Source organism: Salvia splendens, chromosome 21 (genome assembly GCF_004379255.2).
Source record: "Salvia splendens isolate huo1 chromosome 21, SspV2, whole genome shotgun sequence".
NCBI classification, from domain to species: domain Eukaryota; kingdom Viridiplantae; phylum Streptophyta; class Magnoliopsida; order Lamiales; family Lamiaceae; genus Salvia; species Salvia splendens.
In genome coordinates this window covers 27,483,170-27,500,029 of record NC_056052.1, presented here as the reverse complement: position 1 = coordinate 27,500,029, position 16,860 = coordinate 27,483,170, and the positions used below count along the sequence as shown (strand labels likewise).

The 16,860-nt window shown below is 42.7% G+C and overlaps 2 protein-coding genes across 3 annotated transcripts; both read left to right on the top strand.

Moving 5' to 3' along the window:
• Positions 1–5,083: 5,083 nt before the first annotated feature.
• Positions 5,084–6,695, top strand: LOC121783565. The gene is given in 2 exon segments (XM_042181676.1): positions 5,084–5,409; positions 6,060–6,695. Coding segments are annotated over 2 exon segments (867 nt in total). The 5' UTR covers positions 5,084–5,152; the 3' UTR covers positions 6,670–6,695.
• A 4,944-nt stretch (positions 6,696–11,639) lies between these two features.
• On the top strand, positions 11,640–16,738 carry LOC121785447 (T-complex protein 1 subunit gamma-like). Of its 2 annotated transcripts, none has more exons than XM_042183880.1 (13): positions 11,640–11,812; positions 12,261–12,322; positions 12,662–12,734; positions 12,927–12,994; positions 13,105–13,174; positions 13,696–13,764; positions 13,843–13,914; positions 14,043–14,116; positions 14,509–15,171; positions 15,248–15,373; positions 15,703–15,807; positions 15,888–15,962; positions 16,233–16,738. In XM_042183880.1, the coding sequence occupies exons 1-13, from the start codon at positions 11,788–11,790 to the stop codon at positions 16,419–16,421; spliced, it is 1,671 nt and encodes a 556-aa protein (XP_042039814.1). In that variant the 5' UTR covers positions 11,640–11,787; the 3' UTR covers positions 16,422–16,738. The 2 variants fall into 2 exon arrangements, with proteins under 2 accessions (XP_042039814.1, XP_042039815.1); XM_042183881.1 differs by having other exon boundaries at positions 11,644–11,799.
• Positions 16,739–16,860: the final 122 nt, after the last annotated feature.

The following is a 16,860-nucleotide window of genomic DNA, read 5'->3' as shown; positions in this document are numbered from 1 at the left end:
GTTCATTCGCCAGTCGTGCTCCTCAGCATCCCCACCACTACCACCACTACTACCACCCGCGCTACTCATTTCGCGTTGTTGCTCTTGTACAGAAATTAAGATAGAGAGAATACTCGTTAAAACAAGTGGTGCAAATGAAAATGACGTGCAAATCGCGTATATATAGTGTTTCGAAAATTAAATAAAAATAATAATAAAATCCGCTTGTATGTCGCTCGCCGATCGGGAACCTGCAATGGCGGCGAGCGCATCGGCCAGCGGTCGGGAATCGGCGTGCGCTCACCTTTTTTTCGCCGATTTGGCGCTCGCCGGCTCCAATGGTTCGGCGAGCGGACCGGCGAGCGCCAGAGATCGGCTAGCCGGTGGGCTCGCCGCCATTGTGGATGCTCTTAGAGCACCCACAACCGTGTTCTTGCCAACGAGCACGGTTGTGGGCCCGGCGCCACTATTTATGTCTGCTCTAAGGCAAGAGCACAACACCCACAGTTGTGCTCTTCCGCAAAGACGAGCACAAGGGTCCCACCATTCTATTATTCAATTTAAATAAAAACATTTCCATAATATTAAAATTCATTAAAAAAACCGAAATAATATTACAAATTACAAATAAAATAAAAAAGACATAATTAAAATCCTAAAAAATAAAAATTATATAATTAAATTCCTAAAAATTAAAAATACTTAATTAAAATACTTACAATTAAAAATTACATAATTAAAGCTAAAAATATCCCAGTGGAAGACTATTCATCCGGCGACACTACCCTCAATTGTTTTTGGAGGCCCAATTAGGGCTGGCAATTTTTGATCCAACACGATAATCCGACACGAATCCGCACGAAGTTAACCCGACACGGACACGAACACGCATGTTTAGGATTTGGGTCCTTATAGGGTCGACCAAATAAGAACCCAAAAATTTTGGGTTGGGTTGGGTCGGGTTGGGTTATCCGTTAAGAAAAAAATTATTATTTTGATTATTTTTATTAATTAAAATAATATATTAAATTTTAATTATTTTTATTAATTAAAAAATATTATATTTTAATTTTATTAGTAAAAATATGATTAATACTATTATTAATTATTTTTTATGATAAAATATATTACTTCATACTTAAATTTTATTAAAAAATAATTATTTTAACTTTATTATTTAGATTTAATTTTAATATACTTTAATTTTATTATTTGGATTTAAAAAATATTTAAATTAATTATTTTAATTTTTTAATATCTTATTTTATCGTGTAATATCAAATTTTAATTATATAATATCATATGTCGGTCGTTATCGTGTAGCGTTAAACTATATTGTGTAGTAACTTACTATCATTAAAAGATGACCAATATTTTTTTGGATGACACGAAATCCGCACGAGTCCGACATGAATCTGTTGGGTTGTACCCGATAAGAACACGATGATTTCGGGTTGGGTTGGGTTGGGTTGGGTTGGGTTGGGTCCCGATAAGGTTGGGTCGATATTGGGTTGACCCGATAGCGACCCAATCCGCACGATTTGCCAGCCCTAGGCCCAATATCATGGCCTCGTGCGATCGAAGTTGCGAGGGGGTCATAGTTGACCTATCGGCCATATTGAGTTGGGCCAAAATCTCCCACAATGAGTTGGTGGGGGTGGAGGTGGCGCATAGGGCACAGGAACGGGAACGGGAACGGGTTCGGGAGCATTGCTAGATGGAGTCACGGCGCGACGGGGGTTGGCCGCCGCCTTCTTCCTTCCTTGCGGTCGGCGTTGGGAACCGCTCTGGCCGACGTCGGGGCTACCCAAGTTAGCTCCGGCGAGTTGGCTAACCACGTCTTCGGAGCCGGTGTCGGATAGGGATACCTATTACCGACGTTGACCGTTTGGAGGAGCCGCTAGAGGAAGATGTTACGTCTCCCCTATACTTCGGATGCGACCGCGTCTCCTGCCAAATGTTGAGGTACATGAACGCCTTGTAGTTCATGGATTGTAGGTCGACATGGCAGAACTGGTGATGTCGACCTCGCTCCGGCCGCTCCCCTCCGACCGCTCTTCTTGGAGGTAATACCCCTTGAACTTTTGGATTTCTTCGTTGGCTCTGTAGATGGTTGATGTGTATTTTTCGAGCTTTTATATCAATGAACTAATAACACACAAGTAAATCAAATAGCTCTAAAATTACAACCTTTCTGCAAGAGTACAGATGTAGTTGTAGTAAAAGAGTGTCGAACCACAGAGAGGCGTAGGTTATTTAATTTGAGATTGATAAAATAAAATTTGATAAAGATATGATAAAACACACAAAGATAAACAAAACACAAAATTTAGAAAATAGGATAAGAAGAAAGCATTGCTCCTATATGTCTCGGACATATGAATTGGGATACTTCGATGGATTACTACGATCAAGACTATGTTTAAGAGGATTAAGTTTGTTTTACGCTCCCTACCCGTTGAACACTTCAAGGGAATTGAATACCTAGGATAAGCTGAAGACGTCTCCAAAGTTCTACTCACTAACCTATCACCACTACTAGGTCGCGTAGCAAGCTTTAGATTAGTTTCTTCAATTGTCAAACACGATAATTAAATCATATATTAACTTAATGCCCACACGGAAGCGCAGCAGACACCAAACCAAATTTATAGATAAAAACTATCGATCCACTCGAGACTATCTCTCTGAACAAGTATCAAATCTCGAGTTCCTTGCATATGAGTAATGGCCAAAATCTATGCTAAAGAGGCAATAGAATAATGGCTACAAAATTCTACCTATCTAGACGTCTCAAGATTAGTAGAATAATTAAACAATTCATAAACAAGAATCATACATAAATTAAACCATAAAAGTCATCAAAGTATCCAACAATTCACCCTACAACATATTCGGAGCAACAAAGAAGATCTAGCCAAACATACTAAAATGAATTACACCAAAAGAACTGTGAACCGTGAACTCCATGGTGTTCTCCAACTATAGAGATGGATGATCTCCGGAGTGAAGGTTTGGATCGTTCCTTCCTCTTCTCTTTTCTTTCTTATTTCTCTAATTTCTTGTCTCTGTTTCTCTCCCCCAAAAAATGTCCTCCCCCAAAAACGTCCTTTCTTTTTTCATGCATGAAACTGCTCCAAAAACTGCCCAAAATTGCCTATAGAAACTGCTCCAGCAGTTAGAAATGAACTACCCGGCCGGGTGTATTTTGAAACTAAAAATTCACCCGACCGGGTGATAGAAATTCCACCCATTCTGGACTCCTTTTGCCTTTCGAATCTCACCCGACCGGGTGTATTTTGTTGGAGCAAAACTCACCTGGGCGAGTGATAAGCTCTGGAGTCTCCACGCCTTCGAGAATCGGCCCGGACGTGCGTTGCGATGTAGGCCCGGGCGGATAAGTAGCTTTGCTGCGTGAAATGGCAGATAATGGTTCTGTTCGGAGCATTGGGCGTGCATTTCCGGCGGGTCTCCGGCGAAATTCTATCCTCTACGCTGTGGTGTTGAATTTTGAGTTAAAACGAAATGCACCCCAAGTGTTTGATGAAATGCCTCAAAGAGGATTATGCCCTTGTCTTTTACATAGCACACCAAGTGTTTGATGGAATGTTTGAGAGAGCTCCAGCCAGCTTTTTACATCCAAAACTTCGATGAAAACACGATTTGATGAGTTATAATTTACATAAAAATGTGTAGTCTAAGGGGGAAAATATAGAAAATATGCTTCGCATCAATGGCGTTGCGCACCATACTCTCGTTGCGCTCGATTGTTCCCTCCGGCCGGTTTTCATTGTACCAGCGACAAATACGCCATCAAAAGTGATAGCCGGATTGGTTCGTGCCAACCTCCGGATCTTCGGAGATTGACAAGAACGCCTTGAACAATTGCTCCATCTCCGCCGAAGTGTACGGTGTGCGGACACCGCAAGTAGGAGGAGTTGGAGTTTGGGAGGGGGCGGTCTTCCTCGCTCTAGGTTCGGGTGTCCACCCGTATAGCCCTTCGGGGGCATCTTGGTCGTTGATCGGGTAAGGCCGGTAGCCACCTGGAACGCCTGAACTTTGGGTTTGAGGAGAGGTCGAATATTCCATTTCCGGACTAGGAAACGGTTGTGAACCGAACCAATCGGGGTTCCAACCGTGGGAGCCCGGAGGGTGATCGCCCCGGCCAGACATTGTTATGTTGTATGAGTGGAAGAAAGATTGAGAATGGAGATGAGAGAATGTAGATGAGAATGGAAATGAGATAATGTAGATGAGAATTGTGTAGTGTGGTGTGAATTTTTTAGTGTGAAAGTGGGGGTATTTATAGATGAAAATGTGTATTTTTGGGGGAAAATTTTTTTAAAAAATTTAAAAGTGGGTAGAAAACGAATATATTTTTTTTGGGAAGTGGGAAATAATTTTTTATTTTTAATCGATTTTTTTAATTAAAACGGATTTTTTTTAAAAAAAATAAATTCAAATGCAACGGCTATGTTGTTGCTCAATCACGCTCGGCCACGTCACCTGCTCGCTGACACGGACGACGTCTTCTATGCCGCTAGCACGTGTCCGTCCACCGTTGCAGATGCTCCTAGATAGCTAGATTCTTCTAGGCGAATCAATGGACACAAAATCATAATCCAAGTTCACAAAATTTATTGGGACAACCTGGTGACACGTCAATATTGTCAACGTGTCGTTTAGTGGTAGTTGAAACGTGTAAGAAATAACCAAGTTGGATTATGTATAGGCTTAGATATTGTATTCAATTCAAATAAAATATGCATGCGTCAGAATTTTACGTATCGAAAGTTTGGGAATTATCAATTTGTTTGTATAACTGATTTTACAAGTGAGAGAGAGAAATATTGAGATTATTTTAAAAAAGGTATATGTTGGAAATAATAAAGTAGAATTATTTGTATGAATTGGTTATTGTTTATAGATTAAAAATAAATAAATGAGGTTGAAGAATTTTCACTTTACTCGTCGTTTCACTTAGCCTTTCGGCCCATTAAAGTGTTTTGATTTTTGACATACTGTATCAATTTTGGGCCTCGTTTGGCAATGTCGTTATTTATAACCCGAGATCATAACAAAGCCTATTACTAAGTGGAAATTCTGCAGCGTCAGCCCACAAACTGTTTGTTGAAATTCCTTGTACATCACAAAGTTTAGCTACAGCCACGTGATGGGAAGGAAGAAGAAGGGCTCCGATTCGGCACCCGGGTCGCGGCCGCGCGGTTCCATGACGCTGAAAGAAGAATCGACTGGTAAAAAACACGGTAACGTGAACGCCAAAACCATGTGCAAGATCGATCATCTCAAAGACCTAGCATTGTGGGCGGCCTCCGTTCCTTCGCTCGGCGCTTTCTTCGGGGAGCGCCTCTCTGCCACCAACGAAGCACTGGGCCTTGGCGGTGATCCTTCTATTTTTGTTTGTGAAAGGTTAAGTCTCTAGCGTTTTTCCGCATTCGATTTTGTACTACTTACTAACGATTAGCTTAGATTGTTAAAAATAGTACTCCAGGCTAATATAATTGGGGAAAATTATTGCTTATTCTTTATCCATTTAAAAAAAGGATACCCGTGTTTTCTAACTTGACTGACTTGTTTAATAGTAGTGTTACTTCAAATGGGAGCCTAATTGTGATCTCTTATATGTTGATGGAAAATTGGTAAAGATTGGATATGACAGAATCTAACAAGTTGAGAGTCATGGCAAGATATGAAGAGAGAGCAGCAAGTCTAGTAAAAACATAACTTTCTGTAATTTGAGTTCCATAATTTGCCAGAGTAACTTGGTTTTGCTCATTCAACTTGTGATTTTCTTGTGTTTCTACTTGATAGATCCATGTGTTGTTTTAAGTTTGGAGCATTGTTTAGAAAATAATACTACTACTATAGATCATTGGTTTACTATTCAAGTTTGATAGATCATTGTTTTGATGTGTTATATATACAGTGTTCAAGTGCTCGTGTTTCTTTCTCCTAGGAGTACTTCTCTTAGACTATTTATGTATACATTTGAAATCGACTGATGAGGTTTACATATTAGAAATATTAATGGCTCACACCAATGCTTTGTTGTTCAACAGATGTGAATCTATTCTTCAACCTGGTAACAATTGCAGTGTTCGGATTGAGAAGAACAACAAGTTGAAAGGGAGGCATAGACGAAAGAGATCAAAGGCTACAGTACAGAACAATATTGTTTAAAGATGACACTTTTGTTCTCATCAAAATATGATGAGAGGAACACCAAAGGGCTATGTCAAAGAGATATGTCCACCAAAGCCTAAACCAGCACCGAGCTTTAAAAAAGTGCGAGAGAACCACCCCAGCTCAGGAAATGCTACAGCTACTGTCGAGTGCATAGGGATGGACTCCAGTGCTCTGTTGCCTTTAGATGGACAGGATCTCGAAGAAAGCTCTCTGCCCACTCCATTGCCCAAACCTGGTCTTTCTTTATTGGATTCGAAGCGGAGGAAAAGGAATAGGTCCGGTGTAAAGAAAGTTGATGAACCTCCAATTAGCTCGGCTGCAGCAGATATGGAGAAGAGCACTCAAGCTTCAAGTAAGAGAAGGAAGAGGACGTGGACGAGTCTGAAGGAGATTGCTGAGAGTAGTGGCCAAGAAGCTGGCACAAAATTCATAAACTCAACTGTTCCATTCTCTGTGGAGTCCAAATATTTCATCAATATTTAATGTTAATACAAAATAATTTATCATTATCTTATATTGGTACAAAGAAATTCATTATTGTTTCATATATAAATAAAGAATTAACGACGTTCAAATATATATCAAATTAATTTGCAGATGAAACTTTTTGCATACTTTATGCAAACTAACATATATTTTATACTAATATAAAACAAAAATGACACATTTTATATGAATGAATTGTGTATTCAACCACCTCCCCCTCCAAAAAACATTACAAACTACTCCATACGTTCATAATAAGTAAAATGAATTAGCAAAATATGAAACTTACCGGTATTAATTTTATTAAAATTTAAATACTAAGATTTTTAAAGGGTTGACGGACAACATTTACGCACGTAGGTGGGTGTTCACTTTGTGCTAATTGGGCAATTCTTGGTCAAATTGGGGAATTATGTTTGTTCACCTTCCACTAATTAATTGGAGGAAACCCTAAAATTTGGCAAAGACCCGCACTGTTCAAGGAAATGGGCATGAATTGAAATCTTAGACAATAGGTAAAATTTGGTTGTGCATTGGGTTCTCTACCAAGAAATAGACTTGATTTTACACATTTGTCCCACCTTTTCACCTCATTACCTTCTCTCTCAGAGCATCAGCAATGGCACGGAATTCCCAAAAACACCTCCTGCCACGTTATACAGACTTCCCACTGCACTGCCACGTCATAAGGAATTCCCACTGCACAGTGGCGGACATTCCCAAGGACATCCCCAAGGACTTCCCACAATTAAAAAAAATCACAAATTAAACAATTCCCGTAAGTGAGAAATTTACGGAATTAAATAGTCGACACGAATACAGAGAAAATGCAACCACTTTATTTTAAAAAAATACCTCATTATAAAAAAATACATAATTACTAAAAAAAATTACATTATTAAAATAAAAAACGGCTTCTCACTCCTCGGATTCCCCGCTGCCGTCACCCCCCCTCGCCGTCACCGTCCGACATGTCTCCAAACCCCAAATCGCGCCGCATACTGTTGATTAGGGGTTTAAGAGATCGCTTGTAATGGGGGTCGGTCGATTGGCGCCATTCAACCATTGCACGTAACAAGGTTTCATGTGCCGCGATGCGGGCGAATGAGGGGTTCTCTGGATCGTTTTGGGCGGGTGCTGCCGATTGGGCCTCGGCGGATCCGCTGGTGCTTCCCCTCGCCATCCGCGACGCGGACTTTTGCCCAACCGGGCGACGGCGGCAGGCCGACGATGTGGGTATCGGGAACTCTGCCTCGGCGGGGGGGAGTTCCGCGGAACTGGCACTGCTACTATACTCTCCGGAGTCGCTGATCTTCGTCCGCTTCGGCCAGCCAGATTCAACACCCGCAGTGAACTTGGCCAAAGACTGCACCACAAGTAACATCGACCAATAATTGAATTTCCCGAAGCCCAACTGAGTGTCAGGAGTTCCCTGATGAGACAAGAGCTTCACATCCTCGGCAGACATGCCGCTGGTTGCCGAGCGGAGGTTGTTTGTGTAAATGCCGGCAAATCGGCTGAGCTGTCTCTTCAGCCGATCCCACTGTTTCCGGCATTGCTCTCCGTTGTGAGCCTTCCCCCCTGGCGGTTTGAACTGGAGGTAGCTTTGGCTAATGCGCCACCACATCCGGTCGATGTGATGGTTCGCCTCGACGTAAGGATCCTCCACTACACTGATCCACGCCTTTGCCAGCGCGACGCACTCGTCCATGATCCAGACGGTCCTCTTGTTCCCGCTGTACATCGGGACGCCCCGTCCCCTGCCCCTCATTCGCCCTGGCCTCCCCCTCCTCACTGTCGCCGGTGGTACGTCAGTGGGAGAATCCCGGATCGGAGAAAGCCCCAACTACTAGAGCGAGAACGAGTCATTGCCAGTGAACTGAGTCTCGAGAGGAGAACTCGTCGGGTTGTCCGTCGACAGTAAATCCATATAGGACCGATAGACGTTGTCCACCGGCGATTGGGGGACCCCCTGCCTACTCCCCCACAGCGACATGCGATCCCTGCATCATCCCCGACGTTTGGGACATCATTCCGGGCATCATTCCCGACATCCCGGGCATCATCCCCGGCATTCCGGCACTCACCCCGGGTATCTGGGGCATCATCCCATACCAATGCGGGTACATGTTGTAGTACCCGGGCATCATTCCCGATGGCATTCGAGATTGGGGCATCATCCCCGGCATTCCGGCACTCCCCGGCATTCTGGCACTCCTGCCGACGGGAAAACAAGGTGCCGGTGACTCGCTAGTGGCGGGAGAATCGCTATCGTGGTGCTCCATTGTTATTCGAAAGAAAGGTATTTTTAGAGAGAGAAATACTCGTTAATACAAGTGGTGCGAATGAAATGAAGTTCAACGGGATGTATTTATAGAAATTTTAAAAAAACATTTAATGCAATAAACGGGAATTCTGCGCGGACGTCCGTGGGAGTCAACGCAATGGCGGACGTCCGCGCGGCGTCATGACGGAATTCCGTGTAAACGCCGTGGAACTGCGGTGTCCTCGTCGGAATTCCGTATCCGTGCATACCATGCACAATGGCGGACGTCCGCTGTGGAATTCCGGCACTCCGGTCGAAATTCTACCGGGACGGACGCCATTGCTGATGCTCTCACTCATCATTTGGGTTAAATTTATCTATTCATAATTCTATTAGGTCAAAGTCAGCATTTAGGTTACTCTTCCGGCCATATTTGAAATCATACAATAAACAATGGAGTCTTAAATTATATATGTATAAATTATCCCTAATTCTTGAAAGATTTCGATTCTTGAAAATGTTAGAAATAGAATTCTTCTAAACTGAATCCGTCTAAGCCTCTAAGGCCATCCACAATAGGAATAGCCCAGCAATAGCCCAGCCATAGCCTAGCCACTGCCACATCATCAGCACTAAAAATCCTACTGCCACATCATAAATAGCCCAGTCATAGCCTAGCCACATCATAAATAGCCCAGCCACATCAATAGCCACATCACTAATAACAATTATATAAAATGACATAATTAACAATCACACAATATACGGAATTTAATTTACGAGACATATACGTGAAAAGTTTAATAATACTATTAAAATTTAAAAAAGTACAATAATTTTAAAAAAGTACATTAATTTTTTTAAAAAATACATTAATAAAAAAGAGTGACAATTCACTCCTCGTCTCCGTCGTCGTCGCCTCCGTCGCCACCATCGCCGCCGCCACCATCGCCATCGCCTCCGCCGCCTACGCCGCCGCCGCCGCCACCGGTCTCCCTCCGTATAGCCTCCAACTCGTCCTGCAGGCTCATGAGCAAGGTTTGAAGCACGCTCTTCTCCACGGGATCCGTCGCCACCCGCCATTCGGCCATCGTCTTGATCAACTGAGCGCGCGTTTGGGCGCGAGCGAAGAATTTGAGCTCCTGGGTGGATTGGCCAAGGGGGATGCCGACTGGACCTCCTGGGAAGCCCTGGCGTTCCCTCTCGCCGCCTGCTGAGCGCGCTTGCGCCCAATCGGGCGAGGTCGGCCACCGACCGAACGCGGCGTGGGGAACTCCTGCGTCGTCTCGGGGAGGTCGTGGGAACCTCCGCTGCTGCCGCTGTAATCGCCGGTGTAGTTCAGTCGTTGCTTCTTCGGCCAGCCAGAGTCGACACCTACTCGGAATTTCTCGGACTCGCTCAGTACAAGATAGCAGTTCCAGTAGGTGAAGTCCTTGTATAAACCCTTTAGTGGGAAGACTTTCTCCGCTATTCTCCTGCAGTCATCCTCCGTTTGGCCACTGCTCATCATGCGGAGTGCGTTGGTGTACAAACCCGAAAATCGGGAGACCGCCGCCCTGATTCGGTTCCAGCCCTTCCGGCAATCCTCCCCGTTGCGGGGCCTCCCCTCCGGGCAAAATCTCTGGTAGGCTGCTGCTATCTTGCCCCACATGTTGACGATCCTTTGCTCGTTCGAAACGAGAGGATCGTCGCAAACACTCACCCACGCCTTGCTGAGCGCGACGTTCTCGTCGTCCGTCCACCTCCTCCGTACCTCCTCCTCACCTGGCTGCGACGACTCGCCGACCTTCTTCTTGCCCTTCTTCTTTGTGGCGCCACGCCCCGGCACTGCCCCCCCTTGAACTAGAGTCTCCGGAGCTCCGAGAGTATCAAACCCCAACTCATCTAAGGAGAAACTATCAAACCCCAAGGGTGTTTGGGTCGATGTGTGCGAAGACCCAGTCGAAAAATCAAAACTGGGGCGATAGACATCCCCCGCCGTCGCCGGGGACCCCCCAGGAGTTCCCTGTGTAGCCGGTACGACCCCCGGAGTCCACTGTGTCGCCGGTACGACCCCCGGAGTCCACTGTGTCGCCGGTACGACCCCCGGAGTCCACTGTGTCGCCGGTGCTCCCTCGGGCATCATCTGCATCCCGGGTACCCACCCCGGTATCGGCGGAAACCCCCCCGGCGGACTCCCCCCATTGGGGCCCCGGGCATCATCTGCTGCCACGGGTACATGTTGTATTACCCGGGCACCTGACCCCATCCACTTCCCACAGGGATCGTCGGAGTTTGTGACCCGCTACTCCCGGAACTAGGCTCGTTGTTGAGATCCATTTCCCGTTGTTGATCTTGAACAGAAATTAAGATAGAGAGAGTACTTGTTAAAACAAGTGGTGCGAATGAAAATGACGAACAAAGCGCGTATATATAGTGTTTCGAAAAAAAAAATTATTTTTTCGCGCTAGGCGGTGCGCTGGGCGATCCGGGCGCTGCAATAGTGCCGAACGGACTGCCCAGCGCACCGCCCAGCGCCACGCGACCGCCCAACGCTGCGCGGTTTCTCTCTCCAATCGCCCGCTGGGCGGCTGCAATAGATCGCCCAGCGAACCGCCCAGCGCCGGCGCTCGGCTGGGCGGTCGCTGGGCGCCTATTGTGGATGGCCTAATTAGAAAAACATTTCTAATTTGTGATCTTGCACCAATACTACAACATTTTGATAGGGTCCCGCACACAGGCACTAACCCAAAACCCTCGTTCAGCTTTGCAGGGTTTTCCAAGAAACGCCTTTTCCTCCATTTGATTCCCATCTGAATCGATCTTCACTCCTCCCTTACTGATCCTGCAATTTCAAATCCCAAGTCGAGATGCATGCTCCGGTCCTCGTCCTCAGTAACTAACTCTTCACTTTGATTTTCGCTATTCTTTTACGTATTTTTGTTACTATTTTTCTGTTGATGTGTCGATTTGAGTAATCATTGCACCAATTCATGCGCTTTCGATCGATTCATAGTTGAGCCTAGGGTTTGTCCAAGGTTGTCTCTTCGGAGACCTCTGTTCATGACATTCTGTAGTCTGTATTCTCTGGACTCAGATGCATTGTGTGTTTCACCTTGATGTACGAGTTTGGAGGGCATCTACCGAGAGTATTGGATGCCTGTGCTTAAGATCTTTCATTTCTTTTTGATGTATGTTTTGAGCTAAAGCTCCCGTCTTGCTTGTATGAACACTTGAGTTAATGTTTTCAATGTATGACAATATATGGCATGCTAGAGATGCCACCTTTTCTCTTATATTTATACTCTTAATTTGCTAATATATTGTGCTTTCTGTTGAGCAGAAGATTCGTTGAAGCGTGAGTCTGGAAGCAAGGTTCACCATGCTAATATCCAAGCATCCAAGGTAGTACTGGTTTTCATCCTCCTTTTGGCTATTAGCTCTCTATCTGATTTCATCCCCTCATCACACATTTTTAATTGGCATGGTTGTAAATTGCTATTGAACAATGATACCTTCGACATGGAGATTGAATTTTCACCCTATTTCGATTCACCCCCGCACAAGCCACCACACTCAGTACCCCCTTAATTTAAAGAAGGTCTAGGAAAAATATGTATGACAAATTCCTGGGAAGTTAATGGATTGTGTGTGCTAAATCCTAGCATCTACTGATTTTGAAAGAGCCACACTTGTTTTTTCAGTATTCTCTCTAATTAACTCTGAGTACTTTGCGCTTGACAGGCTGTCGCCGATATTATTCGTACTACTTTGGGTCCACGATCTATGTTGAAAATGCTGCTTGATGCTGCTGGAGGTGGTCTCTCTAGTTATTTTATATTCAACTGATTGTGAATGTAAACTAGGGCGTGAAGAAGAAAGGATCTGTCATTTATCAGCTTAGTGAATATAGGATCACGAAGGAGTTTCATTTCTAAGTAATGACATTCTAGATATATCTGTCATCCTATGTCTTTGTACTCTGAAATACTTTTTTTGATATATACAGGGATTGTAGTGACAAATGATGGAAATGCTATTCTTCGTGAACTAGATGTTGCACACCCAGCAGCAAAGGTATAGTCTTTATTTCCATGTAACTCACAGAGTCACAGATGTAGTATTCTGCTGATTGATACTCACCTCACTGAACATTATCACTTGGTTGCCTCTTTCAATGGTGACAGTCAATGATTGAGCTGAGCCGAACCCAGGATGAGGAGGTGGGAGATGGGACAACATCTGTGATTGTCCTTGGTATGTCCTAAATATACTTGGAATCTAACTCTGTTATGCTATTTCATGCACATTATACATAATCTGTATGCGATATAGAAATGGAACTCATGTGAGTGCATTTATATAGTTAAATTACACGTGCATATCCAATGCTGCAAATGTGTCTAAATTCTGGTACTTGTTTGTATTTCTATGCTGGTAAACATTCTACTTCACCCCACACACGCCCTCAGTCACAAACCTTTATTACATGGGGCTTGAGTTCGGGAGTACTCCCATCTTTTGATATCTTTACAATTTTGTAGTTTTTCCTTTGTGCAATAACCCTACGCCTTTTAGGTCGCTTGTGGTTCAATGCAGAGGTCTCCAAATGAATAAATACTAGAAAGATTACATTTGGAGACTTGTAAATATGCATATGGAGTATTATAGATGCACACTTAGTCACATACACTCAGATATTCATGCACAAGTATTTTAAAACAAATACTCCTTTTACATTAACTGATCTCTTCCTCTTTGAATAATCTTTGTTGAAGCTGGAGAAATGCTCCATGTTGCTGAAGCTTTTATTGACAAGAATTATCATCCCACGGTCATTTGTCGTGGTAATAATATTTTCTATCAAATCCTAAATACATGTTGCAGATATCTATGCTGACAAGTTTCTTTTGATTGGACTGCAGCTTATAACAAGGCTTTGGAGGATGCTATTGCTGTGCTTGACAAAATTGCGATGACTATAGATGTAAAGGACCGTAAGTTCATTTCACTTATTTTCATTTGCCTGTAATTGTATATCACATGCCATATTAACTTGACTAATAAACATATGGTAGTTTTTAATCAACCAAGCTCTAATTTTAGTATTTTTCTCATTTTGCAGGAGCAACAATGCTTGGGCTTGTCAAGAGTTGTATTGGGACAAAATTTACCAGTCAATTTGGAGATTTGATTGCTGTAAGTAATTTAATAGTAATTAGTTGCTGCCTGGGTTGTAGTAGTTGTATCTTCTCCTTCCCAGCCTTTATACCTGTTGTATGGAAATGGATTTTACAATTACTAACCTGTGCGCTAGGAATGCTAATTTAGTAAAACTTATTAGCAAATTCAGGGATTGTTTGGTTTGGAGTTCCTGGTTGCATTTTCTTTTGTTAACCACCTCTAGTGAGTTACTTGGTTGATTGATTTAATACGCAAATGGATTAATTCCTGCATGAATGTTTTGAAATTTTAAAATCATAGGTTTGAACTTGAACTTTAAAATGCATTTGATTGATATTTTTCCGATATTTCATTTTATATTGTTACTCCACGATTTTTAAAATGACAATTTTTGGTGCGACTGTCAGGACTTAGCAATTGATGCAACAACCATAGTGGGAGTTGAACTCGGCCAAGGATTGCATGAGGTGGATATCAAAAAGTACATTAAGGTGGAGAAGGTTCCTGGGGGTCAGTTGGAAGACTCAAATGTTTTGAAAGGGGTCATGATTAACAAGGATGTTGTGGCACCTGGTAAAATGAGAAGAAAGATAGTAAATCCACGAATTATTCTTCTTGATTCTCCCCTTGAGTACAAAAAAGGTGAGAACCAAACCAATGCCGAATTGTTAAAGGAAGAAGATTGGAGTGTCTTACTGAAAATGGAAGAGGAATACATTGAGAACCTGTGTGCTCAGATACTGAAGTTCAAACCTGATTTAGTAATAACTGAGAAGGGGCTGAGTGATCTCGCTTGCCATTATTTTAGCAAGGCTGGTGTTAGCGCTATCAGAAGGCTCAGGAAGACAGATAACAACAGAATTGCCAAGGCTTCTGGGGCTGTAATTGTTAACAGACCTGATGAATTGCAGGAATCTGATGTTGGTACTGGTGCTGGACTTTTTGAGGTAAGGAAAATAGGTGATGAGTTCTTTGCTTTCATTGTTGACTGCAAGGACCCAAAAGCATGCACAATCCTTTTGAGGGGCGCTAGCAAGGACCTACTGAATGAAGTGGAGAGGAATCTGCAGGTATATTTGTTGAGTTTAGCATCCAGTACTGGTTACGTGTACAATTGTTGATTCTAAATTTCTCTGATCTCTACAGGATGCGATGTCTGTTGCAAGAAACATAATAAAGAATCCAAAACTTGTTCCAGGTGGGGGTGCTACTGAGCTGACTGTATCAGCTATGCTAAAGCAAAAGAGCTCATCTATTGAAGGCATAGAAAAGGTAAGCAAATTCACTAAATTTTATCTGTTGGTTGCTCTTTAATTAGTCTCAAACATTCAACTTCACTTTCAATTAGGTTTGTAAGCTCTACTGAGAATGTCATGTGAACATTAGATGATATCTTATTGTACAATCTCGATAGCATTGTTTTCAATTTTGTATTGATTGCTAAAGAAGTTACTTCAAATTTTGACCTTGATAACTATTCGATCAATCTTGTATCATTGAAATGGATAAGGCCAATAATATAATTCATCCAAGTAACTGTTTCTATACTATTCATCCTGATGTAGTATTGACATTCTCTTTTGATGCTTGAATCTGAACAGTGGCCTTATGAAGCTGCTGCAATTGCATTTGAGGCTATCCCAAGAACTTTGGCTCAGAATTGTGGAGTCAATGTGATTCGGACCATGACTACCTTGCAAGGGAAGGCAAGTTATCCTTATTATGTATGTTCTGAGCAAGCTTCAAGTTATATGTGCTTATCTATGTATTTCTCTTTCTTTTTTAGCATGGAAGTGGTGAGAATGCTTGGATTGGCATAGATGGAAATACTGGTGAAATTACTGACATGAAAGAGCGTAAGGTATGTTTTGGGGGTACCTCTCTTCCTTTGCCTGCCTATCTATGGTACTTGATGTACTCCCATCTTTACATTTTGGGGGGCAACAGAAGTAGCTCATATGTTAAATCATGAATAATGTGATGAGAAGAGCCTCTTAGATCTATAACTTACTAAGCTTTTTACTTTCTACATATTAGTTTTCTTTATAGTATATTATATCCTCCGTACCATCCTGAATGCATATGTCAGTGAACCTTTTACCATTTCATAAATTTCCCCCTATATGTATAGATATGGGATTCATACACTGTGAAGGCTCAAGCATTTAAGACTGCCATTGAAGCTGCCTGCATGCTTTTGAGAATTGATGATATAGTGAGTGGCATCAAGAAGAAGCAAGCCCCTGGAGCTCAGGGTCCGTCGAAGCCTACAATCGAGCAAGAAGGTGATGCAGACAATGAGAATATGATTCCAGAGTGAGGAAGTGCAGGCGAATTGTAAATGATTATCAATCAAGGCTGGTTCTCAGAAAAGAAGAAGGCGACATTGCTATCTGCTGCTGTTTTGGTTGGATGCAGAATGCATCGTCTATTAAACCCCATGATCAAGTTTAGGTTGAGTTAGTGTTGATTTATCTCCTTAAAAAACTATTGCCCCTTGGCTGGCATGACATATCATTATTAATGTGTTTTTTCACGAATTTTTGTCCTCGGACCTAAATTTTAGTACTAATGTAATTGTTTTCTAGGGATATATATCCTTTTGGAGTGAATGATTTTCGACTTTCATCAGTTTAATTTTTGTAGTCCCTAAATTTGTGACGGTTGTTGCATTTACCAAATTGGCAGGAAAACAAGTTTGTTTACGTGGATTGAGAATATGTTTATTTAGCATAATAATGATCTCATTAGGTATGTTT